This window comes from Eurytemora carolleeae, unplaced genomic scaffold, assembly GCF_000591075.1.
Source record: "Eurytemora carolleeae unplaced genomic scaffold, Eaff_2.0 scaffold1148, whole genome shotgun sequence".
In the NCBI taxonomy this organism is placed as follows: Eukaryota; Metazoa; Arthropoda; class Copepoda; order Calanoida; family Temoridae; genus Eurytemora; species Eurytemora carolleeae.
This window is the reverse complement of record NW_019397077.1, coordinates 44,000-64,735: the sequence shown is the minus strand read 5'-3', so window position 1 is coordinate 64,735 and position 20,736 is coordinate 44,000. Positions and strand designations below refer to the sequence as shown.

General features: G+C 31.3%; 1 protein-coding gene across 3 annotated transcripts; it reads right to left on the bottom strand.

Annotated features, from left to right (window-relative positions):
- Window positions 1-618: 618 nt before the first annotated feature.
- On the bottom strand, window positions 619-20,509 carry LOC111711655 (G-protein coupled receptor moody). 3 transcript variants are annotated; one of them, XM_023486046.1, is made up of 18 exons: window positions 20,412-20,509; window positions 18,362-18,416; window positions 17,845-17,900; window positions 15,145-15,276; window positions 13,783-13,889; window positions 13,027-13,079; window positions 11,294-11,384; window positions 10,488-10,568; window positions 7,913-8,009; window positions 6,976-7,053; window positions 5,248-5,294; window positions 4,817-5,034; window positions 3,823-4,407; window positions 3,441-3,528; window positions 2,242-2,331; window positions 1,920-1,956; window positions 1,139-1,287; window positions 619-696 (listed from the first exon to the last, which is right to left on the bottom strand). In XM_023486046.1, exons 1-18 carry the CDS (start codon window positions 20,496-20,498, stop codon window positions 684-686), a joined length of 2,064 nt encoding a protein of 687 aa, XP_023341814.1. In that variant the 5' UTR covers window positions 20,499-20,509; the 3' UTR covers window positions 619-683. The 3 variants fall into 3 exon arrangements, with proteins under 3 accessions (XP_023341814.1, XP_023341815.1, XP_023341816.1); XM_023486047.1 differs by having other exon boundaries at window positions 3,823-4,404; XM_023486048.1 differs by having other exon boundaries at window positions 4,817-5,028.
- Window positions 20,510-20,736: the final 227 nt, after the last annotated feature.

Genomic DNA, 20,736 nt, shown 5'->3' with positions numbered 1-20,736 from the left:
TATATAAAGATGTAATCTATGTTTGTCTGTTTGTTTTTCCGATCATAACTCAGGAACCTTTGGACCGATTTGCCTCAAATTTAGATTGGGGAACTCGGAAGAGCCACGGGAATGTTCTTTGCTTTGTTTTGAGATTTATAATTGAGTGGGTCTACTTTAATAGCGAAAATTTAGTTTCCTGGTAGAATCGTTCAAGCGCGGGTAAACGGCGGGACTAACTTATAGTAACCTTGGTAGCTCTGGGTTCCCAAGCCAGTATCTTCATAAATCTTTAGAAGAATTTCACCTTTTTTTTCTCACAATTCATTTTAAAAAATCACATAGCTGGTCCAATTTTGTAGGTAACTAATATTATTTTATTAGACAGACAAAATTTTCAAAATAAAACTTTTCTACAGCTAAAAGAATATTGTTAAAAAAAGAATCAACGAGCTATTGGCTAAAATAACAGTATGCTAAAAATGTAATATTGAAAGAAGTTTTTTTTTTAAATATTTTGATAATGAAGTTTACAATTACATAATGGTATTTACTCTGGTTGTGTTCTAGTTAGTTTAAACATTGATAAAGCGATTTAAAATTAATAGGATTTTTTTATCAGATTTAGAATGAAGTTTATCAAGCCGGTTTTAAATATATTTTTTTAATTCAAAATTAAAATTGTGGTTTCATTTAGTTTCAGCTCATCTCCCCATCCTAAAATAGTGCAGTGGTTGGTGATTATATCAATACAATAAAGACGATTTTTATTAATAATGCTTTGATCCCTATCAAGCATTTGTCAAATTACAAGTTTAGAAGTTAACAAAGCATGGTCCTTATTGAAAAAAACTGGTTAACAATGTATTGCATTATAGGAATTATTCTTTAAAAACAGAATTTTAATCAAATAATGCCAGAATGAGGAATAGTTGCAACATACCATACATACATAACATGAGTTCGGTTTCTATAATTTTAATTCTATCGCATTTGGCTTATAATTTAAAAATCTTTGAACTTACGGAGCTGTCATTTTTTTACAGTACTATTCTGTATTGTACTGTACTGTACTGTACTGTACTGTACTGTACTGTACTATACTGTACTGTACTGTACTGTACTGTAATGTACTGTTCTGTACTGTACTGTACTGTACCTGGTAGTCTGGCATGTGAGTAGAGCCCTGTACGCCTGCCTGTACTCACTGGACATGAGTACATAGATAATAGGATTAATACATGTACTCAGGTATATCAGGATATATCCTAGTATCGACAGAAGGTGGAGAGAGGGGTCACGGACCACCTGTAACAACAACAACAATAAAAACAACAATAACAACAAAAACAACAACAACAACAACAGCATAAACAACAACAACAACAACAATAACAACAACAACAACAACAACAACAACAACAACAACAACAACAACAACAACATCAACCATAGGAAATGTTCTTATTTAACATCTAAATTTACTAAGTGACAATCTTTGCACTTGATTGCCTTAATTTGGCCTGATTGGTTTAGCACCTGATCAACACTTTCGACATTGAACAGATTTAAACAAATCAAAAAACAACACTGATAAATACAATTGAATATTTTAGATTCATTGTTTAAGCAGGACAAATTAAAAGTGGGAGGATTTAATGTTTAATATCGACGAAAAATTCATGTTTGTTCATTCTTAAATGTACTGATTCAGCAAATAGATCAATCTATTTGCTGAATCTAATCCAAAAATTATCTGAAATAAGAATAAAGTTAACAAAGAAAATAATTGTTGTTTGAAAATCTCTGTTTGTCCGTTTGTGTGTCTAAGTTAATCTGGTACACGCATTTTTAAGTTTCATTGCTTCGAGTCCAGGCAAAGCGGGGTTTCAAAACTGGAATTTTTCTATTCCATCGTAATTGATATTGTCTGTTTTTACCTTAACCAGTGTGATAGGAAGATAGCAAACAAGAAAACTAATTTTAGAAATAATCAATAATGTATCATTAATATTGATTGGTTCCAATTGCGCAGATAATTGATCTGTAAATAAACATTTTTACATGACAAGTGAATATTTATAAGTAAAATGCTCGTTTATGCTTATTTGAAATTTTACATATTTATAATTATTTTGAAAATTGACTTATCATGAATTAATAAAATTGTAAGTCTTGATGGGTATTAAATTCTGATCACTACATCTTTGCAACCTAATGGTACAAATAATTAAATTTCAAAATTATCGATCATCTGCATTCCTGATGAAGATCACTAAAATCATCTTCAGAAGTCGTCGATCCTTTTGTGATAACTTCCCTGGACGTAGAGATCGCCGGCGAGTTCCATTTCTAACGAAAAATAAATATTTGCTTTCCAGAATTTCTCAGTTAATCCTTCAGTCATTATTTATCCCCTAATTTTCCCAATTACAAATAAACATTTATAATATTTGTTTGAAAATTAGGCGTTGCAAAGTTATACTGTATTTTGTAAACCATAAATTGAAGATTATAACACAAAAAATACCAAAAACATACAAATCTTACACATTAAATATGTAAATTTACATGAGGTGTCCCTAGAAACAATAGTTGATGCCAAAGCCCCTTTTCTGAGTTGATTTTCGTATTTATGACATGCAAATTGTCTATGTAAAAATTTTAAACTTTGAAAATCCTTTGACAACAGCCAATTTTATTAAAGAATAATTTTTTTCATCCTTCTTTATCGAAAAAAATACTGTAGTCTATGTAGAATTACTATCCAATTTTCTAAAAATGGTATTTTTCAAGCAACTCAGATTTGGATTTGGATTTCATCTAAACCAACTCATCACAATTTACAGGAAGAATTTGCCTCAAGAAATATCTATTATGAGGGTGATTGAAAAGTTACCTATCAAGGGTTCAACTTAAGTTAAAGGGACAAAAACAACGATCAGAGGCCGAATGTAAAGAATTTGAGCCGCGGCTCAAATATGGTTGGTTCCACTTAAAATCGTATTCAATGTTTTAAGATTGAAACCGGTTTTCGGCGGATTGGAGACGCGGCAATAATTTATTAAATTCGGTAATTTTTACCACCTGTTAAAGAAAAAGAAGTGAATCCAGTTGTAAAACAAAACATTCATATGATAATATAAAATTAGAATCATACATCTGTATACAACTAGAGATGGGCATCATTAAGTGAACGAACAAAATTTTTCAGAACGAACGAACCTTTTTGTGAATGATGGTGTCGTTCAAAAACAAACGATGGACAAACGACTTGGATCGTTTGAATAGATGGAATATGAACGATATTTTTCAGAACGAACGAAATTTTTTTTAACGATTGAAAAAAAGAACAAAATTGGTCGTTTCCGAACGATGAACGAACGAAATGAAAAAAACGAACGCCCCTATCTCTAACAATTATGGCCTAGAAATTGTCAGAATGAATTCGACACCCAGACCTGATAAATCCTGGGGTTATATTTGGTATTCTCAGGGAGAAGGATACACAAGACTCTCTTCTCAATCCTCTGCCAATATTCAGTTTTCCTTGAACCAAATTTAATCAAGTATATTTAATTCTAAACAAACTTAAAAAAAATATTTTTAATGGATGTTGACAACTTTAAGAACTTTACTATTTAAAATATATCTTTAGTCCAACAAGAGTATTAGATAGAAAATTCTAAAAATCTTCATTAAAATGGGTTCCAAAATTGAGTCTCCCTGACTTTTTATCAGGACTTATAATTAAACGTTAGACGTTGATTAAACACAAATTCTTGCGTGCGCCGGAACTTAGTTTATGTAATTCAACTTCTTGCTTTTCATTAAATTTGGTTCCTGGTTCATAGTATCCTTTATCTTTCTGTACTTCTAGTTTATCATGAGTTCCTCCTCCTGGTCCAAATACAATTTTACTATCTAGGCGAGTTCCTAATCCTGGTAAATTCAATTTGAAATCTTCTTTTTTTCCAAGAACTGTTAAACTTATTGATGTATGTTCTCCAGGATATTCTGGACATCCTCCTTTATGTGCATCAGGAATTCCTATACACCTTCCTTTACGTGCATCAGGAACTCCTGAACATCCTCCTTCATGTGCATCAGAAACTAGTGTACATACTCCTTTATTTTCCTCGGGAACTTCTGGAACTACTGCTTTATGTTCCTCAGGAACTCCAGTACATACTCCTTTATGTTCATCGGGAACTCCTGGAACTACTGCTTTATGTTCCTCAGAAAATCCTGGACCTGCTACTTTATGTTCACCAGGAACATCTGGACAAACTCCTTCATGTAGTACTTCCGAACCTACTCCTTTACATTCCTCAGCCCCTCGTAGATCTTGTCCGGAAATACAACCATGTTCATCTTCTTCTTCTAATAGTTTTTTACCCTTTTCTTCCCTCAAAATCAATACACCTGCTAGGTATTTGGTACAATATTAAAGAAACTGAGGCCAGATTTAATGATTTAACGTAGACGTGGTTCAGCCCTTTATCTTTTATTTGAACTACCACACAAGAGAATTGAACTACGACTGCACGGTTCAACTACGTCTCTCAGATATTATTACTTCCAGAGTAAACTTTACTCTAAGTAAATCTAAAGTTTGGACCAAAGTTTGAATTAACAAATTTAAAGATGTCAGTTAGAAATAGGGGAAAGTATGGATGTAATTTCTAGGTCCGATTCAGATCAGATATACGTGTTAGGGTACCGTTGTGATGAATGCCCATTATTTCTTAATAAAAGGTTGAAATTACAAATATAACATTCACTTTGAAAATTTGGGAATTTGGGAAAATGTTTTTTAATAATGTACGATACATCCCTTGTTTCTCTTGTTGTACATCAAAATCTGACAATCCATCTCGTTTTGTACAAACTCCACCCTCTAGCATAGAATGAAGTACACGTTCTTCATTTTCTCCATTTAATCCAGTTGATCTGTGGGGTACTGAAGGATCTATGTATCCTGGTACACAAAGATGAACTCCAAACTCTCCTATTTCATTCTCTTTAGTTATTTGAGGTTTCTCCAAACTGTTTCTAAAAAAGTATACAGTGATACCCATAAAATTGTGAAATTCGAATTTTAGTTTAAAATTATGATTTAAAAATTGTCCAATGAACATTTCGTCTATATAATCCATAGTTTCTTAACTGTATTTTGACATAAAAATATAACTAAAAATTAAATTTTCAATTTTTATTCTTAAATTTTTTTTTCTAGAATTTTTCTACATCGTAGATTCCTTTCACCTTTCTAAAAATGGCGATGGTGTTTGCAGTGATGACGTCATAGTGTCCTAAACAAACATTTGGAAGATTTGGAGATTTAAAGGATTCGAGGATTTGCAGAATTTGGTAAATTTTTAGAATTTGTAGGATTAGTAAAAAGGTTTTTTATGAAGCCAAAGTTATATTTTCTTGATTGATAGTGAAAGAACGAGGATGACAGTTATTTCATTATAGTTGTCTGTAATACGCATTATGAGCTAAGGAACTGGTTTTATTATAAACAATAACAAAGGTGATCTGCAGATTCATTAAATTCTTCTTCGATAACCCTGCAGGGAAAACTGTAATTGAGCGATTAAACATTTATCCTCAAATACAAAAGTGCGCACAATGGATCTCTCAGATCAAGTGATTAAAATTAACGATCTCTATACAAAAAAGTTTTTTTTTGTGACGTTAATACTGTCCATGTTTATCATGCAGGGTTACCCGCAAAGGTTGAGACTTCAAAGACGACTGTACGGAATTTTTACTGCACTAGCTTGAGTACCCAGTTTTGCCCAGGCTACTCATAGATACTCCCGCCTTAAACCGCACACGGTTTTAAATTACGAATTTATGTATTTTTCCCTAAAAAAGTCGATTCAGTCTTATAGGAACCTCAAAATCTTGGGATCGTCAAATTTGATGAGTTGCACGTCGTCTTTATAGTCTCATCTTTTGTTGATAACCTTGCATCTCAGACTTCCCAAGCGGCAAGCATGTGAAAAAGAGGTCACAAATCACAATTTTTTCTTCTCTCATTAAAAAAATATACTGTTTAATTTATTAACCTCACTTTAAAGTCCGTTAAAACAAAATCCAAAGTCTTTTAAGTTATTATAAAATGTTTTAATTTGAAAAGTAACTCAGAGTTTTGCTAGTTTCTGATATAATTGAGTCTTTGTTACTGTCACAAACCCAAATTTTCTTCAATATCCAATTCTTTATTAAATATTAAATATTAAATATCAAATATTTAAAGAAAAACTATATTTTTTGAGTCCTCCCTTAGTATAGTATAAACTAGGTGAATTGGCAGGTTCTACCGATATATTGGTCTACTAGACTTTTACTCAACATTGGCAGAGGGGAAAATGCAATTTTTCATAGAAAATAATTGAATTAAGTCGGATAAATCAATTTAAGGATGTTCAGATCTAAAAATATATTTTCTCTTTATTTCTAAAATAAAAAGTAAAAGCAATAATTGATAGAATTCATTTAAATCCTATCTATTTATAAATTTAGCTTGTCTGTCTTGGTGTTTGTTTGTATCCAATAAACGTCAAAACGGCTTAACCGTTTAGGCCCAAATTTTGTGTGGAACCTCACGTGACCCCAGGGAAGTTTTATGAATGATTAAAATTTTATTTGTGATAAAATTTTTTTTATTTTTGTAAAATTTAAAAAATGCGCGAAAAATTTTTATGAAATCCACAAACTTATTTGTTCTTGTTTGATACTGTACAAAGAGAAGATGCTTATAGATAAAGCCACAATGAAAAGAAGATGTGCGCGAAGCGCCCTAAAAGCCTAGTATTACAAATTAGCTAAACATAGTCGGATAATAATAAGTAATAAGATATTAATCTCTAAATAAAAAGTTAAATTTGTAAAATATTAAACGTAAATAAAGGTAATGCTTTAAATTAGAGCACTCAACTTTCATACTTACTCTAGTTAGATCTGAATTACCCTAAATTTTACCTTGCTTTTGCCAGACATTGAAGAAAGTAAAGATGAAGGCAGTGATGAGGAAAATTCATGCTTTTCTCTATTCACAATCTAAGTTTTGATAGAAAATTATTTACAACAACCAGCAATTACAAGAAAATTTGAAAAATGTTCATATTTATCTATCTATCATTTTGTCATATTGCATAAATTTTCAAAGATATTTCTATCTGTTAGAATAAAATATTGTTTAGGCGAAATCGAAACTTTTCATTGTATTTTACTAAGAATTAAAATTCACTTATAAAAGTAAAAAACGTCCGACATATTAAAGAAACCTATTATAATTTGCTACGTTTTTACTTTTTTGACCTCAGTGCCACATGTTTTTATATTTCTTTCTTAGAATACAAAAAAGAGAGTGCATCTTATCACACATTATATTAATAAATTAATCTTTCTTAAAATATATTAATATTCATTTTTACGTTTGACAAATATTGACATGTGACACATGTTATTACATCCATATTTTAAAGTTTTTTTTCAATAAATAAATAAATGTTAAATCTGTAGGATTAATAAAGAAATTAATAGACTATTTTTGATTTTTTCGAAACCAGACGTTTGACTGTTCTTCTCTCCATCATATGCATCAAAAAAGCCAAAAAAGTAATAAGTGTTTAAAGTTTAAAAGAGTTTTTTAGTGTATTGTAACTTGTAAGTAGGGTTTCCAGCGAAAAGTGAAAATTTCTTATTTTTTGGCATTTCGTTCACTCGCGAAAAACGCGAAATAATTTGCTTTTTCGCAAAATTTTGCTTTAATCTGTTGTGCAAAAAAATTTCTAATACTGAGCTTTCAGAAAATTTTACAAGTTTTTTGCGCAATTAATTGTTGCATCAATGGTTTTCGCGAAATTTCTCGAAAACAATTTTCGCTTAATTCATTTTCGTGTAAAAATGTTTCTACCTGAACATTGTTTACATCCTCCTGTTTGTATTCAATAACCTTGGACTCCTTCTTTTTCCCAGATTTTTTGGCAGCTTTGTGCGCAATCACAAATATTCTAAAATCAAAAATATTTTTTTTTATTTAAATTATTTAAAATTATGTTTTTGCTCACCCTTTCCTAGTAATAATATTAGCTTTTAAAAAATTCCGCAAAATTGGTACATTTTCAAAAATCGTTGAAGTCGATATTTTTCAGGCACAATTTTCAATTTTGACCAGTCATAATACTTTACTAGGATAATCTGAGTTGCCACAAAAATTCATATATTTTGAAGTTTCTTTGATGCAAACAAACAGACAGACAAGCCAAAAATATATATAAACAGAGAAAAAAAAATTCCATATTGACGTTTTAACCTTAATCTCTTTTTAAGAAGTTAATGTAATTTATTTATGACGTAATTTGAAGGAAATTATTTTATTAAAAGATTTTCCTATCAGATTATTTTGAAAAATCGATAATTTCCTTAAAAGATTTTTTTTAACAAGGTCGTAGATCCCGGATTTTTTTTAATTGAAAACAGATATTTAATTGATTTATATGAATGCTTATTTTTCAGTATACTTATTTATAAAACTAGATTTAATGAATGTGAGAGTATAGTTGAACTACGTAGACTCAGTTGAACCACGTCAGCTTGAACAAGCAAAAAGATTCGGTAAACAGAAACTCCAGCCCCTGCATCTTTGCCTTTGATGTTTAATATTTTAAACTATGAATTCTCAAAAGAGTGTACGTTTGAAATATCAGATGTTTCCCTATCAGGTTGCAAAGGTATAGGGAGTAGTACATTACAGTGAGTTGCAAGGGCTTAGTTTTCTAGAAAATTTCACCTAGAAGAGCTAAAAAACGTTATGAAAAAAAAGTGATTCTTTGTTTTGAGAATTATAGTGAATACTGGACTTCAAACATCTTATAAGCTTATCTTTTCTGAATATTAAAATCAAAAATTGTAATCATAAGAAGCACTTTTGGTTGAAACTACAGGTTAGAATGATAGAAGTTAATGTAAGTATTTAGAAACACTCAGTAATATAGAAATTGTTCTCTTTCTTTAGTAAATCCAAACTGTGCATTTCTGATGAATGTTTTTCTCATTGTAAGTGTTTATCATAACATATTTTTTCTAATTGATCCTTAAAATATTCTTATTCAGAAAATTAAAGAATTGATTTTGATAGTTTGGGATCGATCAAACATCATCTAATGCAGACTCTCGGATCAATTTAGAGAATTGATTTTGGTAGTTTGGGATCGATCAAACATCATCTAATACAGACTCACGGACCAATTTAGAGAATTGATTTTGGTAGTTTGGGATCGATCAAACATCATCTAATACAGACTCACGGATCAATTAAGAGAATTGATTTTGGTAGTTTGGGATCGATCAAAATCATCTAATGCAGACTCACGGATCAATTTAGAGCATTGATTTTGTTAGTTTGGAATCGATCAAACATCATCTAATGCAGACTCACGGATCAATTTAGAGAATTAATTTTGGTAGTTTGGGATCGATCAAACATCATCTAATGCAGACTCACGGATCAATCTAGAGAATTGATTTTGTTTGTTTGGAATCGATCAAACATCATCTAATGCAGAATCACGGATCAATTTAGAGAATTGATTTTGGTAGTTTGGGATCGATCAAACATCATCTAATGCAGACTCACGGACCATTTTAGAGAATTGATTTTGGTAGTTTGGGATCGATCAAACATCATCTAATACAGACTCACGGACCAATTTAGAGAATTGATTTTGGTAGTTTGGGATCGATCAAACATCATCTAATACAGACTCACGGATCAATTTAGAGAATTGATTTTGGGAGTTTGGGATCGATCAAACATCATCTAATGCAGACTCACGGATCAATTCAATCAATTCCTCTTCGATATCCCTGGTGGTAAATATCTGCAGGGAAAACATTGAAGAATCAAGCATTGATCTTAAAATTTAAAAGTTCCATCATTGACTATATCCATAATCTTGAAAGCTTGATCTCGTTATCTGATTAAATTTGAGAATCAGTTAAAGTTATCACTGCAGAGATTTTTGAAGACGAATTAAATGAATCTGTAGAGGTCTGCAAATTATGGAGATCAACGTTTAATACCATTCCGAGTTCTGAAGTCGGATAAAATTGACTATTTATGAAAAGTCATAAGTTAAGTCGATAAAAATTCGTCTATTCCAGAGTTTTCTGGTTCTCACTGTATTCTGATAAATATTGGCTGTGAGCATATTTGGTCTGTTTTCACCAGGTAGTATAGAATAGAAGGGAGATACAACTGACGCGGTCCGCCCTACCATGTGATTATACATGCTTTGCAGACGGTACTCCATTTGTAAAAGAAATATTCAGAATAGGTTGTTGTATATGCGGTAAATGTACATCAGACAAATATTTCTTATACAAATGGAGTATCCGTCCGCCAAGCATGTATAATCATATGAACCGCATCAGTTATATCTCCCTTCTATTCTATACTCCCTGGGTTCACTGAATAATTTCAATCTAACCTGGCGTAGCAGAGAATGATTGCTAGGCAAGGTGCCAGGAAAGCAAACACAAAAAGAAATTGTTTTGGCGATCTTCCATTTCTAAATAAACTAGGTTATATAACTTTGGTTAGGTGAAAAATAAATTATTTATGGCTTGTAAATAAAGCTGTCATAGACTATGATATGTAGTGTTACCCACAAAGGATGAAACTTCAGAGACGACTGTACGAAATGTATACTGTCTGTTTTCTTATATTCACGATTCTCTGGAACTGTAAGCTTGTGAGCCATTAAACGAGTATATGTTAGCCATTAAACGAGTATATGTAAGGCAGTAAACGAGTATATGTAAGGCAGTAAACGTAGTTTAGACTTGGGGTTGTCATATTATGTGAGTTATAGGTCATTTTTACAGTCATATTCTTTTTTGAGTAACCCTGTACATAAACCATGAAGTACTGTACATAAACCTGGTTTTGAATAATTGTACATAAACCTGTCATGAATTATTGTACGTTTATAAACATGTCATAAAGTCTTGTACATAAACCTGTGATGAATTATTGTACAAAAACCTGTCACGAAGTATCGTACATAAACCTATTATGAAGTATTGTACATAAACCAGTAATGAAGTATTGCACATAAACCTGTGATGAAGTATTGTACATAAACCTGTGATAAATTATTTTACAAAAATCTGTCATGAAGTATTGTACATAAACCTGTAATGAAGTATTGTGCATAAACCTGTTATGAAGTATTGTTCATAAACCTGTCATGAAGTATTGTACATAAACCTGTCAAGAAGTTTTGTACATAACCTGTCATGAAGAATTGTACATGAACCAATTCCCGGATCGAGTCCAAACTCCCCCCATACTGATGCAAGAGTGGGCACTAAACTTCCAAAACCTATTCAGTTAAGAACATTGTTGTTTTCCTAAAATTTGTTTTAAAAAGTTAACATTTTTCTTTTACAACAACTTTTCAAAAATATTACTCCGGGAAGTAATCAAATTGATGTTGTTAAGGACGAGATTTTAGTTTTTTTCTTGATTTTCCGACTCACAGATTCTTTTCTAATCCTAGAATAATATACCATGCATGGATTACTGTAGATTACTGGCTATGTCACTTCTTGGTAGATTTTAATGAGACTCTAAGTTAGGCTTCGTTCCATATGAGAATCTGCTGGTAAATATATAGGGTGCCCCATCAATAAACATAGGAACTCAGTGACGACTTTTATATCGTCTTCGGTCAATCTGGAATGTTTTCATGAAAGCAAATATTGCAGTATTCCGGCATAAACATCTGATATTGAAAAATTGACGGAGATATTGCAAAATTATACAAATATTTATTTATATAGTAAATCAATTGTTTTAATAAAAAATATATCGCAAATTATTAAGATACAACTTTATGAAAACCTCATCATCAAGTCGTTTCTCAATTCACATGTTTAATTGGACACCCTGTATCATCAAACGATCCTTAATTATAAAAGTATGGTTTTTTATTATGCAATAATTTTCATTGAATCCCACTAATATAAAAACTTCCTTTTTCTGGTCCAAGATTATAATGCAAGGAAAGGTATTTCAGAGGTGTGCGCATCTTTTGTACTGCAGTGTACTGTCTTTGGGCGGTAATGTAAACACAAGACGGATGTTGAAGCCTGACATGGGATCCATTCTTCACATAAAAAATCAATGAAACATTCTGGTCAAAGGAAACTATTATGTGAATTATCAAAATTATCAAAATTAAATGCTTTTATCCTCCTCGGATACTGAACAAACTTTGATGCATCTACTTTTGTTTACAAATTCCGCCAAGACAGAACTGGTTTCAAAATGTACGCAGAGTATACGCAACTGCAATCAACTTTCCTTATATAATAACCTTGTGATGGTTCATGTTGTCAAACTAGCTCTTTACAAAGAAATGTCATTTGCTCTCAGACAAAATAGAATTGTTGGAAAGTGAAACAATTTTAAAATTCAATGATAAAATTTTCGCCCTAAGTTTAGTATTGAATCTCTCTGGCTCTTAAATTTCCATTGATTATAAATTTTAAAGGGAGAGTTTGCGAAAAACGAAAGGGGGAGTTACATATAGGATGATATCGAATTGATCTTCGTTTTATATGATCCACATGTTACTTTTGAAAATATCCATTCCTGAAATTTCGAGGATTTTTGATATAAAGACGTCAATTTCATAAATTTTCATAAATTCTTTTTTTGAATATTATGAAATATCAGCTGTATACAATTTGACAATTGTAGGTAGTATTATCTGAATTAGTTTTTTTAGATTTTATTGAATTATTTACAATCTAAGTGGAATAATGCAACTTCGTGAATTTGTTTTGGGTCTAAAGTTCTTCGGTAGAGTCGTTTTTAACAATGTTCTCCTTAAAGACACAACAGATCGAAGTAAAATTAGTAGCGATCGATATCGAATTCAATTCGACGTCAACCTATACTCCCTTTCATTTTTCACTAACACTCCCTTTAAGAGTATCTAATAGTATATTTTAACTAACCTCCGATCCATGTTCCGATTACATGTAAAGGTAATAGCTGTTTACTATATAGCCTGTTAAATAAACATATTTTTAACAATTGGCGGGGTTTTTAAAAGTTAATGGCGGCCAATTAAAAACAAAATGGCGGGAACACAGATTCAGCGGCAAATCCAAGAAAATGACCGCAAAATGAAAAATGACGAATGAAAGATTACTTTTCAAATTGTTGGATTTATCTTGAAATATAATTAAATTGTCCATTCAGGGAAAAACTTTGAATTTGAATTTTAAATCCAACTTTCTTCTTGAATTCCTGAGTTACAAATCTTTTGAATAATTGATGATATTTATACACACATTTGCATTTGTAGACAAGAATGTATTCTAAAAAAAAAGTTTTGCATATTTTTTTTGAGATATTCCATTATTTTTTAACAATTATAGAAGGTTTCAAACAAATCTACGAAGTCTGACGCAATTTAAAAAACTCTCAAAGATGTTTTCTTCTGTGAAAGATTGAAATGTCTTCTAAAAAACATAAAAAGTAAATTTGAAATGTGAAGATGTCCCAGTAGTAGATCAATCTTTGGTAAATCCCAATTTAAATGCCAGGTCTAATAAGCTCTTCAATCGACTTAAAAGCAATTAAATTGTAGGTTTTATAAACTTTTTATATTCGACAAATTTTATTTGTGCAGATTATTGTTGTTATACTTATGAGCTATCTGTATCACCATAATAAATAAATAAATAAATAAATAAATAAATGTCTACCTGGGATAAAGTGTAGGATGAGCTATCATTATATATCTGTTGATAGTTATGGCTAAAATATTGAATATGGATACAGCCAGTAAACCGTATCTCAGAAAAGGGAACAGCTTAAAAATAACATATAGTTACTTTATTCTAGCTTGAATTGGTCATATTTCTATGCTTGTTTATAAGGCAATGATTTTAAAACACAATTTTACAGTTTTTAGCAACTTATAGTAAATTTACCCCTATAATAAATTTCTATATCCACTCCTGTTCAGCAATACTAAAAGGCATTCTAATTTACTTTAATACACTGTTTTTTAAACCACCGTTTCTTAACGATCTCAATATTATTAATGGCATTAACAGCAGATATTTTAGAAAACGTTATCGGTGTCAGATTAACGAACCGTTAACGATTATTTTATGTATAAATAGCTACAAACATTGAAAGATGATAATTATAAAAAATCAAAACCCATAAAATTTCTGTAATTCAACATATAAGCGATGGAAAAATCAGTTGATAGTAAAAACATCAAAATACACAATCTTATCTTTTCTTTCCGGCCAGTTTCATTCAATTTTAAGCAGAAAAAAAAGAACGAAAGTCGCCGCCCGCCGATATTTTAAAACACATCCATTACATTTTTTTCAAGTGTTAATTTGTTTGTTTTTTCAAACACGTCTTTTTCCGTTTGTTAAAAATTTAAAAATTTAATATTTATGCCGATTATTAACAAAGTCTTATGTTTATTTTTAAAATCTCCGTTTTGTTAACGGAACTTTTATTAACTACCTGACAACCAGCAATTACCTGACAAAGTTGAGGACCCATCACCCAGCGTCTACCTGAAAAAGCTGACTACCCCACACCCAGCAACTACCTGACAAAGCTGACTGCCCCACACCCAGCAACTACCTGACAAAGCTGACTGCCCCACACCTAGCAACTACCTGACAAAGCTGACTACCCCACACCCAGCAACTACCTGACAAAGCTGACTACCCCTCACCCAGAAACTACCTGACAAAACTGACTACCCCTCACCCAGCAACTACCTGACAAAGCTGACTGCCCCACACCTATCAACTACCTGACAAAGCTGACTGCCCCACACCTATCAACTACATGACAAAGCTGACTACCCCATACCTAGCAACTACCTGGCAAAGCTGACTACTCCACACCCAGCAACTTCCTGACAAAGCTGACTACCCTACAACCAGCAACTACCTGACAAAGCTGACTACCGCACACCCAGCAACTACCTGACAAAGCTGACTACCCCACAGCCAGCATCTACCTGACAAAGCTGACTACCCCACACCCAGCAACTACCTGACAAAGCTGACTACCCCACATCCAGCAACTACCTGACAAAGCTGACTACCCCACACCCAGCGTCTAGCTTGGAACACTGAAGCAGCTAGAGGAAGGTTAAAACTGCAGAAGAGTAGATCGGATACAGACAAGTTTATGATGAAAATAGCTGTTGTGTTTCGAACCTAAAAGAAAAACCTTTAACAGACTGGAGATGTGTTGTAGGTTTAGGGAAAGTTTCAAATAAATTAAAAAAGAAATACGCAGTGAAAATTCATTATATAAATATTTTCATTTTAAACCAATAATCAATTTTTAATGGTTTTTAAAAATTTTATTTAATGCTCGTAGCTTAAATATATTTTGATTAAATTCAAAAGTGCTCTATTATATTAAATTAGCGTTCTCAACTCAACCTTATGCAGTTCCCCTCTTCTCCAAGTCTATTTAGGGTCTAATAAAATATTTTATTTACTCAAAAGAATTGTTGAAATGTTGAAATGTTTAAAGCTACCATTTTTTGCATTAACAGAAGATTGGACACCTACAAAATATACTCCTAGGGAGTCATTAAAAAAAGTATATTTCTAAAATGTGGTAAAAGTCGATTACTACAAAAATGACAAGCACGTTTATGTTTCAGAAAGAAGAAAGATAACACGATATTTTCCACATTGTTACTCAGATAAAGAGCATGGTTAAGAATCGGAAATGCTATTCTTTTCCTGGAGGCTTTTTTGAACATACGTGTACAGTCCCTTTAAAGAATAGTTTTCCGAGCAAGAAATGTCTCAGTTTTTGCTACAAAATGTTTTCAAGTTTATTTCAAGTTTTCTACTAGAGACCTCTTCAGCCACAAAACCTTAAAAATCAAAGTTATAGCAACAAAGTTTTAGCAAAAATACAGCTTTGGCGAACTCGTCACGGTGGTTAAATCTGCAAACAGCGAGTTTGCCAAAATCAAAAGTCTATGAGGAAAATTTGCAATTTTTGTTTGGTGTGTATTTAAAAAATGTTTTTTTTGCAAACAATAAGTTATAACCTTTTCAATGGACAAAATAAAATTATTGTTTTAAATCCCCCATTTGTAATTACAGAAACCCCTGATCAACAGAACAACAAGGGTTGCAAAAATTATTGAGACTTTTTCCAATTACATCTGAAAAACTAAGGCTAAAAGTATAAGCTAGTTAGTCAGGTAAAATTTGCAGACCAACCATCCCAATCTGGATCTATGTGATTNCCCCCTGCTTCCACTATAGTTATGTTTATAAATTGAACAATGAGTTTAATTTATTAATTTATTCGAAAATCCAGAAATATGCAAATTCCTTTTAATTCATCATTCCATTTTTGTTTTAAATTGAAGACTATTTAGTATTTAAACTGAGAATGTAGGATTAAAAACTCAAGCTTTACGATTTTAAAATTTAAAAAAAAAATTTTATTGTTAATCGTGTATTAATAGAAATAAACAAGGATTTGTAAAGTGATCTTCTTATTAATAGCGATATGTAAAGTAGTAATCTTCTTATTTAAACTTTTGATTCTGATCCGGCAAGCTTTCGTCATACGTTTAAAAGATTTTATCTTTTTTAATGTGAGATATTACATAAAGGAATTGAGTCTTTGCCACAAACTATGATTTCACAATCCCTATATCTTTACAACCCTATGTCGTAGACCTTAGACATTTCAAACTATTAAATCTGTTAGATCAAATAATCTAATTTTGAAATATCAAAGGTACAATTAGGTTTTATAGATATAGGGATAAGAAAATTTGAGTTTGTGTCAAAAACTCAATTCCTTTGGGCCCTATCAGCGTTTGCCGTTTTAATGTTCATGTTTGACGCTAAACGTTATTATAAGTTTTAATCTACAGTTAAAATCTAAATGAGCCATACATCGAAAGATTTCGAACCTTTCGAACTTTATCAAAAGTTGTCTTGGCAATTTTTCAATGAGGTTTATACTATTTTAGGCAAATATAAGTTTTTGCGAAAATAAATAAAAAGCCATTAATATGCGGGAACAGTTTTAAAGAGCTCCATATAATCATTTAATTAAAAAACTAAATATCTGCAACATTCCATTATCAGAAAGGGAAGAATACGACATTTGACGAATTCTTTCGATGTATGGCTTATTTAGAGTTTAACTGTATTTTATAGAATATTATGTATTTTACTTCGGTTTTTTCATGTTTTTGCTCTAATTGTATCTTTTACTGTTGTTGTCCATAAATAATTACGCTATTGAGTTTTTTTTAAACGTGGGCTTTCCAAATATAAATAGAATTTCTTCTTTAACATTTTTATTTTAAACTGGTAATGCAAATGGTCAGAGCTGAAAACTTTAGAATTAAATATCCATAATCCCGATCGGTTAATTAATCTGGAGATTAATAACAAGAGGATAACAAGCATAGATCTCGATATCCACCATTCTAAAGTTTTTAGCTCAGGTAAAATAGTTATTTATATACCCGTTAAAAGTTTGAAACCAAATTAGTTTAAAGCCTTAAATTATCAATTGATCGATTCATACAAAAAACAGACAAACAAAATAATGTAAAAAACATTGAAAAAAAAATTTAACCATTCCATGACTTCGACAATGCGTATTTTTTGCAAATCAAGGCGGGCTGAAAATGATTTCCACTCTTGGTTTTAAATGCTCCATGGTTTCCACTCTTGATTTTAAATGCTCCATGGTTTCCACTCTTGACTTTAAATGTTCCCTGAGTTTACCTTCTTACACTTACAGAGAGCCAGTATTGTAACAATGTTGCCAGGCAATCCACAGACTAAAAAGTAATGGCTAGAGTTTGCGCGCGCGCGCGCAGGCCGAAAAAAATCTCTTTTATAAAATTCAATTAAGGTTAAATTTGTGCAAAAATCTTTTCATTGAGATATGTTCAAGCCTAAATATATTTGGGGGTAAAATTGCCCAAAAAACATCCTTATAAAGTTTTCATTCTTGACCTCATTGACCTGTCTGTATAGTTTTTGAATATTTAAATCAAAAGTTCTTTCGAGATTTTTTATTAATTGAATAAGTGAAATTAGCAATTTTTCAGAATAACTAACTTTACATCATTTTTCATCCAGTCTTGAAAATTGATGGAATTTGCGATGGCAGTCTAAATCTCTGTGTATGATTCTGTGTTTTTCTAGTTATATTTGCAGCATAAATTAAAACCCACCCAACAGTGGCAATAGTGAGGTTGGGGAAAATTAAAGTAAAATAAAGTTTCCAAATTATTACCTAGAAAGATTATACAGAAAGAAAATGCCATGTTTAACATCCAATCAGGATAATCCTAAAAATAGACAAGGTCCTTGATTCTCTTAGTTCCCTTGATTCTCTTAGTTCCCTTGATTCCCCCAGTTCCTTTGATTCTCTTAGTTCCCTTAATTCTCTTAGTTCCCTTGATTCTCTTAGTTCCCTTGATTCTCTTAGTTCCCTTGATTCTCTTAGTTCCCTTGATTCACTTAGTTCCCTTGATTCTCTTAGTTCCCTTGATTCTCTTAGTTCCCTTGATTCTCTTAGTTCCCTTGATTCTCTTAGTTCCCTTAATTCTCCTGGTTCCCTCAAAGGTCACAATGGTCTACTCTATAGTTCTTGTTTTCTTTTAGATAAGACAATTTTGGTTAGTTTTGATAGTGGACATATTGGATTGAAATATTAAGATTAATATTAGATCCGGAGAATTTATTGACTTCTCAGAACACATTTATAATTCGAGGAAAACTAGATATCTGTGTGTGTGGATTTTTAGGTTTCAATAAAATCCACGTATTTCTTCTAGATTAAACACAAGATTTGTTTAACAATATTAAACCCAGAATTAAGCTTCATAAAGATACAAACAACGAACTTTTAAATCCAATTCAGAAATTAAAAAGTCTTTCTTAATGGGCCAACCAATCAAAACAACCAACTCTGGTTAGGCGGGTCCAAACTACATAGTAAATTGTGATTTATTATTTGTATTATCTCTTGCTTTGTAGTTGAATAAAAATATGAATGAATGAGTAGTGCGATGAACAAGATTATCATTTAAGGTAATACAGTTTACCATATTTGGAAAATACACACGAAATAAATAAATTCATAGTAGCTGATCACTTTCTCATTTTTGTTGCTTTTTCTTCTGAAACTTGGATTTATTTTCAGAAAAATATTAGGTTTTCTTTTTATAAAATAACTTAATATGTGTTATCATTTTGAAAACAATCATGTTTTCCAAATTCAATTGTTTGCATTCTCATTTTGGATATTTCAATATATACCCCGTTACTGTCTGTATATTATATCCTAATTATATCCTAATTTCTATATTGACTTTCTTTCTCATTTTTCCCCTAATTTTGTCGGTCTCACTATCTTTGACAATCTATTCTGTGGCAAGATATTTATAACATTCTGATTATTTTATTATACCGTTCACAGAGTAATAAAAGCCTCTGAAATCAGGTTCTTCAGGGCCGGAGGAGTGGTCTTAACATGTCTTTTATATACCGGATATATAAACAGGAGAGTTATATACCGGATATATAAACAGGAGAGTTCGTTTGTTCGAATTCTGTCGTTCATCTTTTTGAATGGCCCATTTCGTCTATTAATTTGACTAAAAAGCAATTATTATCGAAGTTTAGCATATTTTGGTTTTAAAATATATTGTAATATTCATTGTTTTTAAAGAATATTTTTATTATTATTTTTTGATTATATGACCACTTTAATCCATTGTTTACTGGTTCAACAAAAACGTGAGATATTTTTTATCTTTTAGAAGTATCATTAATACAGTAAGAATTGTCTGTTTTTTATCACAACCCAGCTTTGCCTGTAAACTAGCTAAGAACATTTCAGCATTGTTCTACCAGGTTACCCAATCAAAATTTCAGACTAGATGGTTAAGGTGTGCATGAGTTATGATCGCCGGATCGGACTTACATACAAACTTACAATATAAATAAGGCTTGGAATTCCAGCTTTTAGAGGAAACTATACTTTCCCTCTAAAAGTAACCTGACCCTATATAAGAATCTTTAAACCAAGTTAAGAACATTTCCGTCGATCTAACAAGTTCAGCAAGCATAATTTAAGGCAAATCGTTCCAGGGGTTCGTGAGTTATGATTTTAGTAACATATTTAATCACTTATTAATTGTGAAATTGGTCTATTTACAATTACAGTGTCTCAAGTTAATTGGATTATTTGAAGTCAGAACTGAAGTCTAAAAGTCGTCTTTCTATTCCACATTTTTTTGGGCATTACTGTACAGTTCACACACAAAAGATTATTTTACCTGAAACATAGAAATATCCAGTTTGAGAATCCAGTCTGAAGTATTTTCAACGTTTCCAGACAGGTTTAATGAATGCTGTTCAGTCATTTTTTCTGAATAAATCTGAAAAAGAAGTAAAAATAAAACAATTATCTCTATCTCCCAATCTCACAACAAATTCGACCAATCTATTAGACGATTTGTTGTTCTTTCATTCCCATGTTTATTTCTGAAAAATACTTTTAAGTTCACCAAGGACCTGTCTTCACTAAAACATATTCAAATCTCAGGGATAATCTAAAAAATGAATTAATGAACGACCAGAATCAACAATTTCTTCCTCATT